General features: G+C 24.2%; 1 protein-coding gene across 1 annotated transcript; it reads left to right on the top strand.

Moving 5' to 3' along the window:
- Window positions 1-2,257: 2,257 nt before the first annotated feature.
- LOC112593819 (fatty acyl-CoA reductase wat-like) lies at window positions 2,258-18,470 on the top strand. Its single transcript, XM_025338389.1, has 10 exons — window positions 2,258-2,409; window positions 2,477-2,570; window positions 5,937-6,194; window positions 7,896-8,041; window positions 12,371-12,480; window positions 14,789-14,981; window positions 15,615-15,762; window positions 15,864-15,988; window positions 16,078-16,335; window positions 18,189-18,470. Exons 1-10 carry the CDS (start codon window positions 2,258-2,260, stop codon window positions 18,265-18,267), a joined length of 1,563 nt encoding a protein of 520 aa, XP_025194174.1. The 3' UTR covers window positions 18,268-18,470.
- Window positions 18,471-18,594: the final 124 nt, after the last annotated feature.

Raw genomic sequence — 18,594 nt, 5'->3', positions numbered from 1 at the left:
TTTTTGTAATTATTAAAAATAAAATCCTGGTACTTTTTGAACAGACCTCGTATTTATTCATTTTTGTTTTTTTTCTATCACTTGAATAGTACAATTTAACAAGCAAATATTTTACTTGAAATTTAGTATTTTGTTAATTTGATAAATGCAAGTTCTAGAGAAGGCAATTCCAAGACATTGTTATAGTATAATTAACAACCGTATAGATGAGCAAAGGAAATTTTTGTGTTTGTGAATAATGAATATCACATAACAACAACAATAAAAAAAAAAATCGTTAGCACTTATACCACTGTAATAACTAACATATTAGGTAACTACGATAAGAGTGAAATATTAACACAATAATAAAATTATATTGTACAAAATATCGTCGTGTTGCACTTTTTGTTGTAGTGAATAGTGATCGAACGGTATTGTGTTCGATTTGGCGAAACGAATACGTCCTGTCAAGAAATTTTATAAGCAACTCATCTTAACTCTAAAGTTCCTGTGCGGTAGTATGTACCTATTGCCTGTAGGGTTTATGAGAACTGCGATAAATTCTACCGTAGATAAAAATAAATGTAATAGGTATTTGTTACTGTTGACGATAGTGTTTTTCGTCATCGACGGGGTTTTTTTTTCCACGTGATTACTATTATATCGTATACGATCACACGAATACATCGTAATTATGATACCAGAAAAACCTCAATCCTTAAATCTCTTATTATGAATGCAGATGCAGGCGGATGTATCGAACACGTTTATAATTTGTGTTGGTGTATAGCGTAGGGTCTAGTTACCCACGTTAATAATAGTATTACTCGTGTAATTATAACATTATAATATTGGTACCTATGTTGCATGTGCGTCTATAACTATATAGCTCCGGAATGTACGTCATAACCAGTTCTCTGTACAATTATATACAATTCAGTGTAATATCTGATCGTTTTGGAGAAGATTTTGGATTTTTTTCTATTACTACGTAAATGGACTGGCGCACGCACACATTTAGTGATTAAAAATTAGAAACTGTACGATTTGATTGACGTCAAAAATCTGATAAAATTGTCGTTTACGACTATAGGCGCAACGCCTATGTCCTATTAATGGATTTTAGTTTCGGGCGGAGTTAACATATTAAACTTCGTTCAGTGAAAAAACATGCTACGGCTCGGCGAGTATCCGTTTTTCTGTGCATTCCCACGAATCAGTTTGCCATGGTGAAACCGATCTCGAATCTCAATAGCATAGTGCTATGCGATACTCGGAATCTTTCACAGAATATAGAAAAAAATTCTATAGCAAATCATTATTTAAATTAATTAAATTTTCAATTGCATAGGTAATTTCTGATAGAAAATTGAATTTTGTTAGTATTTTTACTAATATTATCGTAGTAAAAAGTGAAAAATTCAAAGTAAATTTTAAACTAATCAGGAAAAACTAAAAAAAAAATAATTTCAAAAACTGTGAGTATTTGCACAACTCAAGTTTTTGAGCAAATCTATTTTGTTTTTTTATTATGATTAAAAAAATGAATGATTTTCAAAATATTTTTATTAAGATTTTCTAAATATGATATAATTTTATATACATTTTGATATACTTTTTACTGTAATTGTTATTATGTCGCATAAATATAATAAATATTAATATGCACGAATTATATTTATGATATTTTTTTCAAGAGGTTGAAGTAGCTAGTTTGTAGATACAGTAGTTACAAAGTACATACTACATACATTAACAATTGAGATACATTCCACGCATACAAATGAATATTTAGCTATTCTACCATTTATCGTATGTCAATATAAAATGTTAAAAAAAAAAATTGCAATAATTACAGATCATTGTTATACTCAATAGAAAATTCTGCCCTTTGCTAATTTTGTTTTAGTACCTAATTGATTTTTTTATAATGTTAAATATCACATATTGTGACGACATATAATCGTCACAACCATTGGACATAACGGCTAAATGACGTAGTAGACAGCAGTTACACGCTGTATAATTTTGAATTATACGTTTATCCGTTAGAATAAGTACCTACCTACATGTAATACAATGACTATAATGAAACAGTGAAAATATTCATTTACTGTACGAAATTATAATTTATTATGATCAGTAGGTTGTTGTATTATTAGCATACATCGTGATATATTATATACGTATAGTTCTAGCTCATAATAATTTCTATTAGTAAAACTAACTTCGATACAAATTGAGAATAATTGATTAGATATTAACGGTTATTGCTATGGAAGGTGGTGATATTTTTATACAAGATTTTATAAACGATCTCCAAGAATCTCCTGAGAGCCAAATCCAAAAATGTTTTCGTGGTACTGGTATTCTGATTACTGGTGGAACAGGTTTTATTGGAAAAGTTTTAATTGAAAAACTTTTAAGGTACGTAAGCAAAATATGTTTGAAATGTATTACTGTTCACATACTTGGCATTGAGTTTGTTCTTTAGGTCATGTCGTGATTTAAACACAATTTATTTAGTTGTGAGACTATTGAACGGTCAAAATCCGAATGAAAGAGTCAAAGAAATGTTTACTAGTCCGGTAATTAATAAATTATAATTTTCTACTTAGTGTGTAAATATGTGATTAAAATTAAAATTATATTATGATAAGTAGGTTACCTAAATATATTTGTTCATGTTAATTTATTTCATTCATATTTATATTACTTCAACAGATTGATACATTTTTCCAAAGAGTCATCGTAAATTTAAAAATTACATTTTTTACTTAGCATTAAACGACGATAAAATAATAATATTTTAATTATATTATTATAATGACAGTAAATTTTATTTGTTAATAATGAAATATATATATATATATACGCTTTAAGATATATTATTTATTAGGTTTATAAAAAACAGGATACAGTGACCGAAAATATTAAATACCAATAATATCCTTATTAGATATACAAGTTTATTTAGCAGTATACATTATTCAGAAATATTTAAAAATTATGAAATATTAATACTTGTATTATACAAAAAATTACCTCTTAAAGTACAATCCTTTTCTATTTCTAATTTGCAGAGATGTGTTGTTCAAAAGTTTTTATCCATTTTATTTTATTGCTCTAAAATGTTATTTTTTTAAAATAGCATACATCTCGACAAAACTAACGTATAATGTTTAAGATTTTAAAGTAGAGAGTGATTTATAATCTAGTAAATTAATTTATTAATATTTCGTATAAAATTTATTTTTATTTTTATTCTAAATACAAAAATGAGTAGTAATAATTTTTAATGTATTACTTATAAAAAATATATAGTTATTCTAAAATACTAACATTTAAGAATCAATATTATTTATACATTCATTAATCATTAATAGGGTTACAATGTTTATGATTTTGCATATTTTTTTTAGGTTGTCCAATAGCTTTCGTTCTTGTATAGAAATGTATTTCATGATATATCTATATTCAAAATTTTATTTTGCATATTTTACCATTTTTTATTTATAAGTGCATAATTTGTGTTTTTTTTTTTTTTTTTTTTTACGAAAATACTGAAAAACGCCGTAATTTTATATTTTATTAACTAAATAAAATATAAGTTTGATTATCTGTATTTTATATATTAACACCAATCAGAAAAAAGATTTACAGCAGAACATTTAAAACAAACAATAATTATTCATTGCTATTTTTTTTATATTTAATTTAATTTTACATAGTCAATACATATTCATACATTTTTGTAGGTCAAACAAAAATGTTAATGTAGGTTAAATAATGATTCTACAACTGTATTAAATTATTAAAATATCAATAAATAATTTTAGTTAATTTAAAATTAATACTCTATTCTTTTGTACTAATATATGTATTTTCTTCAATATTTTTACATCTTAAGAATTAAATTTTTTTAAAGAACAATATTAAAATTAATAATTGTAGTAGGTATAGATTTAACTTATAGGTAATGCATGATTACATGTTATAACTTTAAAATCCTATAGTGATATTTGGAAACGGAAGTCACAATTGCATTGTATAATATGAGAGGTCAAGATAATGCATACTATGTTCTATTAGCTTTTGTCAAATGATATATTACAATAAAGTATAGGTGTAGACTATAAACGTCACTTGCAAATGGTTTTTAATAATGATTTGTTTAAATCTCATTAATATTCATCAATTAAATAATCAGTTTAAAATTAATAATATAAAAATATGTTTTAAGTATGATATTTGATTTACGTTTGTATACCTTAATCTGCATAAAAATATTTAGATTTTAATTTTTATATTTTTAATTTTTAAGTTCTCCAAATAATATCATCTGAGTTTATTGAATATTCTTGCTCTAGAATAGGAAATCGCAGAAAAAGGTTTAAAATACGTTAAAACAAAATATAAATTAAAAACTATCTGATATCACAGGGGGCGAGTGGTAACGATTAAATATTTTAATTTGTTTTATCAAACCAAACAATCAAACAAAATCATAAATTTAATTAATACGACATTTTACTTGATTTATTTAAGTTTACACTAGCAAATAATTAAACCTAAAGTCGAACAAACATTACAGATACGTTTTGTATAATTTAAAGTACTCAACAAAAATGATTTTAGTTTAAATATATTTTTCATAACTGTCATGATATTTAAATGTATAAATAAAATAAAAACAATTTAGAAATTTTTGAATTAATTAATCATTTTGTTCTGCAAAAATTTTTTTTTGTGAATGCTCGTTAGGCGGTGAACATCCAAAGATTTAAATATATGAAAAAGAAACTTACCTGTGAAATATTCACAGAAGCATAAATAATATGAAATTTTAAAGATGTAATTAAAAAATATACTATTAATTTCAGATAATTATAGTGAAAGTAATTTATATTTTCACATAGCTACTTTATGTATTTTTTTCTAAATTATGGTGCGAATTCAGAAAAATTCAGTAAAATATTTTTATTAAATATTTAAAAGTGTAGATCAGTAATAAAAAAAATGTATAACATAAATATATTAATAACAAAATCTAATTTTTAAAAACAATTAAATAAACTTACTTGATCTAAAAATTTGTAATAAAAACGAATCATTTAAACTAAATATTATTTTTAAAATCACCAAAAATGTAAGAATTAAATTGTATACAATTTTTCATAAAATCTTGTAAACCTTTTTTATCTTTTTTCTTTCATCTATGATAGAATACAAATGTAACGCGTGTTCCAGTTAATATAAACAGTAGATCGACTCCAATAATTAATTGTATTTCATCATCAAGTCATTATAATTTATAATGCGTTTCTAAAGTAATTTTAATACAATTTTAACTCATTGTATATATGTGTAAACACTATAATATAGTATACTATAATATGGTGAATATAGACTTAGTATAGTAATATAGTATCTACCTATACCGGGTTAAGGCACTTATACATACATTCATACTGTATAAAAGACAATATACTCTACTATAAGGTCCTTTAAACTCCTTTAAAAATAAAATAATCTATTTATTTATTAGAAAAAAAACGATGTTAATATGTGTGCTACAACTTTCAGGTTTTACACAAATTATTAGACGTTATAAAATTTTTAATTTTATGGATAAAATATAGGTTGATGAATAAAAATAATTTTTTATTAATTACTGGTAATCTACTTTATTTTTTATTGTCAACATTATAATTTGGTTTATTTAATTTATATCAGTCTATTTATTGATTTTTGATGTAAAATAATTGTAAGAATTGCTCATTAGTGAAAACAAATATTACTAATATTATTTGCTTAACTATAAAAAATAAAAACCTTGTGTTATTGTACAAATTCTATATTTTTAGCATTATATAACGTAATATTATTTTAGTGTAATCATATTATTACTTTATATTCCAATCTGTGTAATTTAATTAATTTTCCGGTTATAGTTTTTCGACCGTATGAAAAGGGAAAATCCTACGTATCGTAGCCAAGTGCAAGTGGTAAGAGGTGACTGTTTTCAGCCGAACATTGGCATAGATGAAGTCGACTTGAGCAGGATTGAGTCCAAAATAAACGTTGTCATACATCTAGCGGCTGCGACTACCACTATTCACCCTTATTGCATGTTGAACATGGCTGTATGCATCAACGTCCGGGGCACCAGAGACTTAATTGTCCTAATAAAACGTTTTCAAAATCTCAAGGTCAGATCGGGTCTCTTTCTGTATACTTATGATGAGGGAAAAAGGTGGTGCGCAATTTCGTGGGAAGTAGACGATTTTTAACTATTTTACATTGCACTAATTGTATATTTATTAAACCAACTTTTAAAAGCCTAATTTAATATGATAATCTGTTTAGTGTATTTAAAAGGAACCTCCGACCTCCAAAAATGTTCAATACAGTCTAGTTTTACTGATAAAGGTTATACATTGTATTCATTTCTAGGCTTATTATCTCACAGAATTTCTGTTACCGTTTCCCTTGTTGCTTTAAGCGTGAAGAAGGTTATTTTTAAAGCGATTTCACAAAATCACCATCGGATTTCATCAAGTACGTTCTATACTTGGAGTAGCATCTATAGTGTAACTAATATTTACAAGGTCTGGGACAAAAAAAAAAAAACATTAACCTCTAATATGTTGTGAATTTTTATGAACCCTTGTCCTCTGAAAATTAATATTATTTTTCAAACTGTTTCTTGTTTAATTGAAAGCAACACTAAGCAGTAAACTATTAAGTCACTCACAATAATTAATCTCTAAATTTTATTCATTGGTATTATTAAAGAATCACCAGAATAGTGATAGAAAATAATATTAAAATAAATTATTTATCAATAGTATTATTGAAATTATTTTCATTACATTTAAAATTTTATAGAGCCCCTTGTATATTCATGAGCTCGGGCTCATCGTGAAACCCTATTTTTATGCTATTAGGCTACATACACCTCATATAAAGGATGTAATTTTTACAAAACCCCCATCTTAACTTATATAAGACGTCATAAAATGTTCAAACAGAGCAATCGTTTAAAATCTACCTTCGCTGTAATACTACAAGGTGAGAGTTACTTGTGTCTCTTTTGAGTCACTCTTAGTTCTAATCAAAAATATAAAAAATTATAAGCCAATATCATACAAACTACACTAATAATAATCACCATTCACTATCAAATTAACCAAAAAATATAATCTCTACATTTCTCAAAGAACATAAGTCTATTATTAATCCATTAATTCAACTATTCTTATTAAACACATCATTAAATAATCTTTAACCATTTATTATTTCCATTTTATGATAATAACAAGTTTTATAATTTCATTATCTACAACTTTTCATGTATTATAACCTACGAAGTACGAGTATATTATTTTCCATGTATATAAGTGATTGTCAAGATTTCATAGTTATAAGCTGATTTCTATTAATAATTTAAAAAATAAAAATAAAATATAATATACATGATAATATCATAAAAAAATTATTGACTTAATTTATAAAATCATCAACATTAATTCAAGTAAATATAGCAAACGTTTGATGGTTCAATTGTTTAATAATTGAATAATATTATAATGAAAAATAAAATGAAATATGTATAATATAAAATATATTTGATGATATTTTTAAATTTCATTAAGTATAAAAAGTGATTTGTATTTCAGGAAATTGTTTGCAACTTTTCATAAAAAGGTCGATTTCACAAACTAGTTTTGCCTTTGGGTAACATATACATAGTAATAAATCGAAACCGTTAAATCTTAATATCAGGTGTTCTGTATGGCCGATTATTTTATTTAATAATTATTGTATAATATAAATTAATGTATATCGTATATTTCTATTTTCCTTTGTTTAATTTTTGTTTATTTTTATTTGTGCCTTTTTTTTTTTAGGCTTTTGTTTACGTGTCGTCCGCGTTCACTAATCCTTCAATTTTGGACGTGTACGAACAATTTTACAATTTCCCGATACCGGCATCCACTCTTATCCAGATGGTCGAAACCCTTCCTGATTACATTTTGAACCGTGTTACTTCGGGGTAAGTTCTCAATTACACCAATGACTATTATTTTTAAGTTTTATTTTTTTTTTTAAATTAAGGAGAGCGCAATTCTCGCATTATATTAATCATTATTGATTATAATATATTGATTGTTAATTTTTGAAAATATACTAAATATGTTTTATAAATTATAATCTAAAGCGGAATACTACATAAATATTTTGATTTGTTATTATAATTTACGTGAATACTGAATTAATCATTTTTAAGTTAAATTAATTGTCTGTGTTTATTTTATTTATTTATTTTTATTTTGTAACCAAACATTACATAAGCATAAAAAACGTATCGTGGTTACACATTACAAATAAGCATTATTAGCTTGTAAAATGGTGATGTTAAGTAATAAGTTCACAAAAATAAAAATTTAAAATAACTAAAGATTTAGAGTAGTCAATAGATATATAGTATAGTATACAAACAAAAGTATATAATATATATATACCTACACATGCGTATGTTGATGAGATTAGTTACATAGTTCATAATTTATACATATATTTCAATATAATGATAGAATATTTATATATTTTTTAAAAATATTTCTATTTTTAAAACTCAAAATATTAATATTTAGTTGAATATAAATATCAATTTCTACAATTAAAGGATTTAATTTTTCGAAGATGGTATTACTTTTACATAATTTATTAGATTGATATTGTTATTATGTCTTGTAGAATAAATAGTTGTAACAATAATTGTAGTATAACATAAATATATATTTAAACCAGTGAGGAGAAGAATTAAACGTTTTATAAAATTTTAATTCAGTTGTTGAACATTAAAAGCACTATAAATGTTATTATTTTAAAATGCTGACTTGAATAGAATATAGGCCATTATTTTTTTAATAGGTTTTTTAAAATATTTATCTGACTATTGGTAAAATTCCAAAATTTAATTTCAAACATTTATATATAGGCTATATAAAGGATATATAAATAATTCGTTTTAATTGAGTATTAGAAATATAAGTATATCTAACATCCTTAAAAATATAAAAGAATTTTTTAATTTAATTATTTTGGGTAAATAAATATGAATATTTCATTTTAGTCTATCATCATAATATAATCCAAGCCTAAGGTATTTAATATTATCGAATTCTTGCAAATAAAAATAATCTAAGCTACAATTTCTATAATTGTAAGTTGGCAAATACATATATAATTTATAATCAATATTGTTAAATCTATTGTTTTGTATTTTGAAGCACATATATTTAGTCTTGTTTAAATGTAGTTTAGTAAATTACTGTCAAATCATGATTTAATAATTGAATACTATTTACTACTAAACTTACTGTAGAATATAAATCATTATATTATGATATACATTGAATATTAACAAAATTGCGTTGTTTGCAAAACATACTACTTTTGTATTTATTTTTAAATTAAGTAATTCATTCATGAAAATGATAAAAATAGAGGTATTAAAATTTTACCTTGTGGTACACCGTAGTTAATGTTTAAAGAATTACTGTAATCACCAATTGCAACTCTTTGTGTTCTATTAAACAAGTAGGAGTGAATTAGTTTACTAGAAATTCCATGAATTCTAAGTTTTTTTTAATTATAAAGAATGGTTTATTGTGTAAAATGCTTTTTATATCTAGAAAAATTCCTAAGACTTTATATTTTTCATCCAGTTTCTTATGCATAAAATCATTAACAACGAAATGTGTGTCTCTAGTAGACTTACTAGAATAAAACCAAATTATTTGGAAGAAAAGGAATATTTTTTCTAAAAAACTAATTATCCTATCTTTAAATCATTTTTTCAAAAGTTTAAAAAGCGATAAAGATAATGAAATAGAACCATAAATTATTTCATTTGATTTTTGCTCTACTTTTAAGATATGGAATAATTTTAAAATTTTTAAATGACTTTGGATACACACTTGATGACAAAAATAAATGAAAAATTAGCTCTAATAAATAGGAAATAGTATTTGAAATATTGTTCATAATAAGGTTTTGTAAACCATTTAAAAAATATGAATTATATGTTTTCAATTTTACAACATATTTTTGAATTTATAATTCATTAAATGGATTTAGGAATATTTTATCCTTTATGAAAGAACTTTTGTTTAAATCTCTATTCTTTATACTAAATTCTTTTAGAAATAACGCCATTCTCGATATTTTTACCAATATTCTTAAAATAAATATTTAATTCATTGCAAATATCAAACTAATTTTCTGTAATAATGCTGTTTTTAAGTTAAATTTTATTAATTAATTTTTTTTCCAGTAATATTCTTTATTAATTTTTAAGTTTATTTAGGATCGTTTTTTAATCTTTAGATTTACGAAAAATTGCTAGAATTATTAAATGATTATTTTTTTCGAAATTTTAATTTATTTTTTATAGACATAACAATGCCATTTGTTATCCTGTATTGTAATTTAAGATTCTTAATTGTTTTTTTTGTAACATTAGCTTAGCATAGCAGTTTTTTTAAAAAATTCATGTAAATACTTTATTATTGAAAATATCAAGAGGTATATTTATATCATTAGAGTTTGGCAATATATGCCAATCTTTAGTTTATATTAAATTATTTAGATAATAAAAACATAATGTTATTACATTTATTTGTGTTAACATTTTTAACATTATTTTTGAACCCAAAAATCATCGTATCTATATTGAATAGCAGTAGCAAAATGATTAGTTATATTACATTTAATTATAAATTATTTAATATCATTAAAATAATTATTTTTAAGGTAAATATGATTTAGGTATAAATTAGAATTATTAAAAGATAGTTATTTATATATTATAAAACCCTACTGAAAGCGGCTATTAATTCTATAATATCTAAATAATTATTTGATACACAAGTATTTTCCAGTAGCACAGTTAACTCGTCGAGAAAAAAAGTTTAAGTTATCCAAATTAAAATTGTTTAAAACAGTACAAAATATATTAATTCCTATGTATTTATTATAAATAAAGTAATGTAATAATAAATATTTACTATGTAATTTTAAGAAGGTATGTGTGTATAAATAAAAATGAAAATGATTTTAAAAAGGTATTTATTTTTGTTTGAGTTTTTCTGTTGATCTCAGCGTTTGTAGTGAATCGTTCTAAACCACTTATCGGTAACGATAACACTACCCAGATAGCAATTTCATATTTTCACAATATGTTAAACATAATATTTGCTAAGAAATATTTCTATTTCTATAATGTGTTTCATTAGTTTTATTTTACTCGTATAAATATATTTTGAATGTTGTCACAATAATCCACAGCAGCTAAGAAAATATGATAATGATATTTCTTTAAAATATTTCATCAATATTAATTTAAAACATCATGAAAGGGTTTCAAAACATTGTTGTCCCAATATTTGATTTGAATGTTTCAATAATATTCTTATAAATACTGTAACAAGTATACTTATTTATGCTTAATTTTATACTTAGTAGAATTATAGTATTATTTGCTTTCATAAAAACTTGACACTATGGAAGTCTTTTCTATTTCAAACATATCTGTGAAATATGTATTTGTATTTTTTTTACAACAATCTTTTAAGTAAAGTATTATTTTAATAGCCTTTCCTAATAGATACATAAATCACATTTATATTTGGTATGAAATAATCAAATGTAGGTAGTATAGATTTACGATTCAATGAATTTTCAAACTTATTATATTTGAATATTTATGATATTACAGTATAAAATGTAGCACATGCATGTACATGATGGTGACTTTCCATAACAAAATTATTTTGATGGTCAAAAGAATATAATTAAGTATACATAATATTTATAATAAATATTAGCTATGATGAGTTGCTTTTTTTTTTGATATTTTGTTTAGTACCTGTGCTAACCACTTATATATTAAACAATAAAAAATAAATAAATAAAAATTTTTATTATGTATAAAATATAATATAATTATAAACATTTTGTGAAAGTTTAAAGTAACTACGATTTATTGTTTTGAGTTATGTTCATTAAAAAACGATATCAACTTTGTCAAAATTAATTTTGCGTAAAAAAGACCATTTTCCCTTAATTTTTATTTTATTTCGTTCAGTTATTTTACTTTTATCCCTCAAAATACCAACTAGATCCAATTTTCTTCTAGAAATCACTCTCAAAGTTGAAATTTAAAGCATCGTTATTGACTCCAAATATGATGACCGGCACAAAAAATAAAATAAAAAATAAAACGCACATTATAAAATTAGTACATTTTTAATATTAACGTATATTCATCACAATAGTTGTTTTCATTACCTACGAAATAATATTAAGTGTTCAATAGGCTTGTGTCTGAATGGCCGGATGTACTTACGTTTACTAAAGCGTTGGCAGAGCAGATAATTCAATCAGCTGGATCAGATCTACCCGCGTGTATTATACGACCAGGATTTGGTAACGTTTTGTAATTCTTAACTAAATTATTATATTAATTGTATGTATTACGTTGTTCTTGAATTTTCAGATAATTATTTCTTATGCAAAACTGACTTTTTAAAATATTATATTTATAGAAAAGTATATACTTAACCTATAAATCCTAAATATAGAAAAAAGTTAATTTAATAAAAGATCAAATAAATAATTTGTTGAAGTCTCTAGAAAAAAATTGGGATTTCTTAGTGTAATAAAGTTTATTTTATAAATTTTATTTGAAGATTAAAATATGTAACATCTTTATGAACTGCTTCTAGGTTGATAACCTGTTTAGTGTTAATTATTATCAATATTTTACAATTGAAAAAAATAATAGTTAATACTTAAATAAAGATAAACAAGTTTAAATAATTATGATTTGTTGTATTATATTTTTTATGAAAATATAATCATACTAGTTTTTTTTTTTATAGTGTAAAGCGACTTAGAAACTTATTTTTTATTTTTTTTTTTTGAAGGGGGGGGGTGTCATACCTAATAGTGAAATAATTTTATAAATTAGTTTAAAATATTCTTTATTAACTTATTGAAATCAAACTATTGACAAACTATTATAACAAAATCACAAATTATATTATAAATTCTAGATTTCGTTTTTGATTTGTCAATTCATCAATAACTTCATCGGTTTTTAATTATTGGGAATACAAATGTTGGATCTGGTTTCCAAAGATTAATTAATATATCATTAATTTCAGAAGGTTGTAAACTTTTATTGATAAAAAATGCAATTTCATTTGAACTGAAATTATTAGTATCAATTATAAAGTCAGTTGAAGATGCATGAGAAATTATTTTTGATGTAGACTGTGTTGATACATAATTTTGAGTTAATTTTTCCTGTTCCTGTTATAATGATTTATAATAATTATTTTTATATAATATGTACTACCACAAAAATATAATAATTTATAAATTTAGGATTTGTTAAGACTATAACAAGTACAACATATATTTTTATACATATACATAGTTTGCTCAAAATTATACTTTTATTTAATTCGATGATAATAAAATCGATTTTTGTGGTAATTACGTTTACAAATTTTAACAACGTCATTTATTGAGTTATAATCATAATTATAACGTTTTCAAGCCCTGCCGATTTAATCAAATTAAATCAATGCGTACATAACAAATAGTTTAAGTATAATAAATAATAATATTACCGACATTCACTAGCTTCATTTGATTTAAAGTAAGAATCCAATGTTTATAATTTTTTTTTTTACTGGCTCCATTTCAGTACTCTTTCATTACCAACTCAACAATTAAATGAAAAAAAATTAATGAAATCGAACTAAATGAAACGTATGGTCGTATTAATCGTAAGAATCGTATTTTATATTACTTTATTGTGCGCATATAGATGCATAGTGCATAGTGACAACTGACAAGATGTGACATTCACGGACTAGATATTGATATTCTTATCGACCAATAATTTCTCCACATCAGATTATTTATATATCAAGTGTATGTGAGTGCCGTGCGGTCGATTGTTATTATTATTATCCGATTATAATTTAATTATTAGCGATATTAATATTTATTTTTATATAACATATATATTATATATATTTTTTTATTATACTTTATAGAATTAAGCGACCTAATATTATAACAGTAATTCATCAAACATCCAAAGTACATCATAGCGATACTCACATGGAAGTTGCCACCTTTTCGATATTATTTTTTTGTTATTTATTAGATACAATTTTCTTAAAACTAATATTTCCGACTATATAAGTATAGGTGTTGTTCATACGTTATGTTCTAACACACATTTTGATGGATCTAATAAAATTAATTCCATTTTTTCAGTTAGTATATAAATATTTTGATAAACATGACTCAAATACTATTACATTAGGCTATTTTTTTTTTAAGTCGAAGAAATGTTCAAATATGAACAGCAGCCTCGCCCCAAAAAAAAAAAAAATTAAAAAACTACACTACTAACTATATATAAATTAATATAGGTAAAACTATACATTTATTTTATTTTAGTTATCTATAATAGCCAATGGCGTATTTATGGTGGGGGGGGGCTCCCCCCAAAAAAAATAAATTATTGAAAACGTCAAATTTTAAACATATCAGTAATATAATAATTTTAGTTTGTTAACAATATAGGCCATTATATAGTGTATTATAATTTTATGTATGAGTGGACGACGTAAGACTGTGACACTAATTGTGAGATGTATTATTGATAGATATATATTTCGAATTTTAATATAATTTTTTTTATTTTTTGCAGTCTTAGGTACTGCTAATGAACCAATAGCTGGTTGGACAAACGATTTAAATAATTTGACCGGTTGTGCGCTAGGTTCCGGTCTCGGCTTGGTAAGGGTTTTTTACGGACCTAGCAGCGTTAACGCCGAAATCGTACCCGTTGACATGTTGGTTAATCTTCTTCTGGCGGCATGCTGGGAGTTAATTGGCAACAGGTATGTGGATGTACGAGAGTTTTCTGTTCGATTTCAGTCGAAAATCAATCAATAGTATATCGTAGACTGTAATCCCGATAAAAAAAAAAATATCGCTATACAAATTACTTTTGTACATCGAGATTATACGATATAATTAAAAAATATACCATTGTACTAATTTTAAATCATTTAAAAAAAATATACTACACTATTTTTAGCTATAAATTCTTTTCTTTATGACATTTCAGTTTAATAGTTACTTTATTTTTATACTGTAAACTCAAAAAATATGATAGGTCTAATGAAATATAAAGGAATAACTAATTGATCCATTCATCAACATTTCATTATTTTTCTTTTTCGGATTTATAGATTTAATTCCAGGGAAAAACTTTCATATTTCGGAAAAAACCTTCATAGTTCATACCATTGTTGTTTTAATACAAATAGATGAACTTAATTATATTTAATTTTATTTATACTTATTTGCTAGTATACATTATGAGTTTTTTAAATCTTGACTACATACTTTCAATTTGGAGCTACACAATTTTTTAACGTTCTTCACTATAATATAGAAGCTTATTTATCAATTGAAAATTTAATAAACAATATTATAAAAATATAAATTGTTAAATTTATGATTCACAGGACGGACGTCGTCAACGAGGAAGTACCCAAAGACGCAGTTAATACTTTGATTTACAATTATGCTTCGTCTAATTATAAACCATGTACTTGGAATCAGCTGGGAGAAAAATTTTTTAAAAATGAAAAAAATGTTTCATCGTCAAACTTTGTAATTATAATATATTCAATTCATAATTATAAATTACTGTTTCCGACAATAATTATTTATTTAAATTCACATTCAAAAATCTGTATTATTATTGTTTTCAGTTTTGGATGCCGTTTTATTGTGTCACCAATAGCATATTTATCTATTGGATAATGACGCTTTATTTACACACTATTCCGGCGAAAGTTGTGGATTTGTTCATCTGGCTTGTAGGAAAAAAATCTAGGCAAGTTTGCTAAGCTTCATGCTATTCATACAATTTCCATATATCCTGATTCTTGATCACATATCATATGAATACATTTTTTTATTTAGACTGAACGAGTTTTACGAACGAGTGCATGCAGCAGCTAAACATTTACGTTCGTATCAACAGATGCACGTTAGGTACCATAATCACAACGTCAAAAACTTAATGAATAAATTATCGTTAAGAGACAAAATATTGTTTGATTTCGATATGAGCACATTATCGTGGGATGACTATTTCGATAAGTACTTGAAGGGCCTTCGGGTATATTTAATGGGAAATCCTTTGCAAATGCCCGGAACAAATAATAATACACTGAACAGGTACCTAAATTTATTTTTGATAATAATAAACATAAGTAACAATAGTCAATAATAAATCATGACCATGCCGATAAAATTTCAATTTAACATAATAAGTAAGTACATTGCACAATATATTGATCCAATATGCTTATGATCTTATTGTATTTTGCACAACTGCTTAAAAGTGGTCTATATTGGTTAAATTGACGGATCGAGTAACTATACGAGTATATCTATATTAAAAGTAGTTCTAGGAGTTAATATTATAGTATATTATATTATCTAGTTATTACTTATTAATTAATATAGTCACCGATTGTTAATTTGTTACCTGCAAATTCCGTAATGTATACAATTTATATTTTGTTTAAGACCAGCATCACTGTGTTATTTTAGCCTTCATCTATTGACAAAATAATAAATATACCAATTATCACAATTTTGCCGAGTAATCACTTCATAGTTATGTTTGAAGTAATCAACAGAATCATTAAAATTGGTGTAACCTTTCTTTTGTCAATAGAGGAGATGGTGTTAATTTGAAGAAAGATTGCTTCCTGTGATAGGCAAACAAGCCAATGTTTATAATATACTATACATTAAAAAAATATATGTACTATTATTATGTAATTGAAATAATACTTAAGAAAAGTTAATCAATCTATTATAAAATAATTAAAACTGATTCAATACGAGAATGTTGACATCATAAGGTGTAAGCAGTGCAGCATCGATATTTTATTAATCATTGATTTATTTTATGTATACATAACAATGTATACTGCGATGTAACCAAGAAAAAAAATATACTAAAAGCCACATGTCGCCCCGATACTATAGATGAAATCCGTGTTTTTATTTGTGTCCGTTAAATATTTTAGTTGTATCATTCTGATATTGACCCACTGCCAACGGTATTGACCGTCCTTTGAAAAGTGAATTCGCTTTGTCCTGTGTCCCACAAGGATAGTGACAAAAAAAAAACTTATAACACGAGGTGTCATCACTCCTGTAGGTTAGGTAATACAGTAGACGCCGCTTATAAGACTCACTTTGGGACCAGCACAAAGTGAGTCTTATAACCGAATGAATCTTATAAGCGAAGTGGAAAAAAAATTAATTACGTATTTATAAATTTTATTTTACTACATATTTTGCTTTAATTTTAATACATTAACACATATTACATATTACATACTTTATTGTTGAATACATTTAATAATCCCGATAAAAAAAACTAAAATTATAATAGATAAATATTACATATAAAAATTATTTATTTTGAAAAATTATTTTTGAACAAAATTTGTAATTTTTCATTGCACAACAATTATACCGTTGACTGCAATGATAACTGCATATGCAGTTTGATACATGTGCACATGTACGTATATGTACTTATGTACCCGTAATTACGATAACTGTGCAGCCGTCAGATAATCAGTACACTATAATAACAATTATCGTTGCGATAAATGTGAACTTTTATCTGCGATAAAAATTATTATATGTTATAACTTATAAGGTACCAACAGAAACTAGAAATATCGACACGAATATTATTTAATTTTTCAATACCAATTTATTTCTAAATTATAACCAAAAAAATTTATTTTCTACTATTTATTTTACGAAATTTTAGTCTTATAACCGATTTTTTTTTAATGTATTTGGATACGTCCGGACCGTTCCAGACGATTTTGAGTCTAATAAGCGACTGAACCTTATATCCGTGAGTCTTATAAGCGGCGTCTACTGTATATTATATAGAACATGAGTTTTTCTTATAATATTTATATTTTAATTTGTTCATTGTATTTTGAAAATATGATTTTAATATTTTAATGATATAAATGTAATTTTTGTTTCAGGTTGATTACAATTCATTATAATTTTATAATATCCATATGTGTCGTTATTGCGATATCTACAATATATTTTTATTATTAAATAAATGTATACATTCATGTTCAACTTGGGTGACAACTGCTAGTATATTTCACGAAGAACTACGAGCTCTATTAACGTCCGGTATAATTACACGTACAATTGTGTCTATTTAAAGCTGAGGAAACTTTTCTTTAGAAAGTTTCATCATTTTATCTTTTTGTATTTCTAATTTTTTTTTTGAATTTTTACGTGCAATACAAATATTTTATTGACGATCATCTAAAAAAATATTTAAAATAATTTAATAAATTATGAAAATAATTTTTAAATATTTATATTTTAGTTTTATTTGTGTTATATTTAGAATTCGGAAATTTATCATTAAAT

This window comes from Melanaphis sacchari, unplaced genomic scaffold, assembly GCF_002803265.2.
Source record: "Melanaphis sacchari strain LSU unplaced genomic scaffold, SCAv2.0 Contig20_pilon_pilon, whole genome shotgun sequence".
Taxonomy (NCBI): Eukaryota; Metazoa; Arthropoda; class Insecta; order Hemiptera; family Aphididae; genus Melanaphis; species Melanaphis sacchari.
The sequence above is the reverse complement of the archived record's forward strand: the minus strand, read 5'-3'. Positions and strand labels throughout refer to the sequence as shown.

Bases quoted from the DNA above. Each gene is read 5' to 3' on its own strand.
- LOC112593819 (XM_025338389.1), top strand. From the start codon at position 2,258: ATGGAAGGTGGTGATATTTTTATACAAGATTTTATAAACGATCTCCAA. The intron at 2,410-2,476 runs GTACGTAAGCAA...TTTGTTCTTTAG, and splicing joins TTAATTGAAAAACTTTTAAG to GTCATGTCGTGATTTAAACA. The intron at 15,763-15,863 runs GTAATTATAATA...TATTGTTTTCAG, and splicing joins ATGTTTCATCGTCAAACTTT to TTTTGGATGCCGTTTTATTG.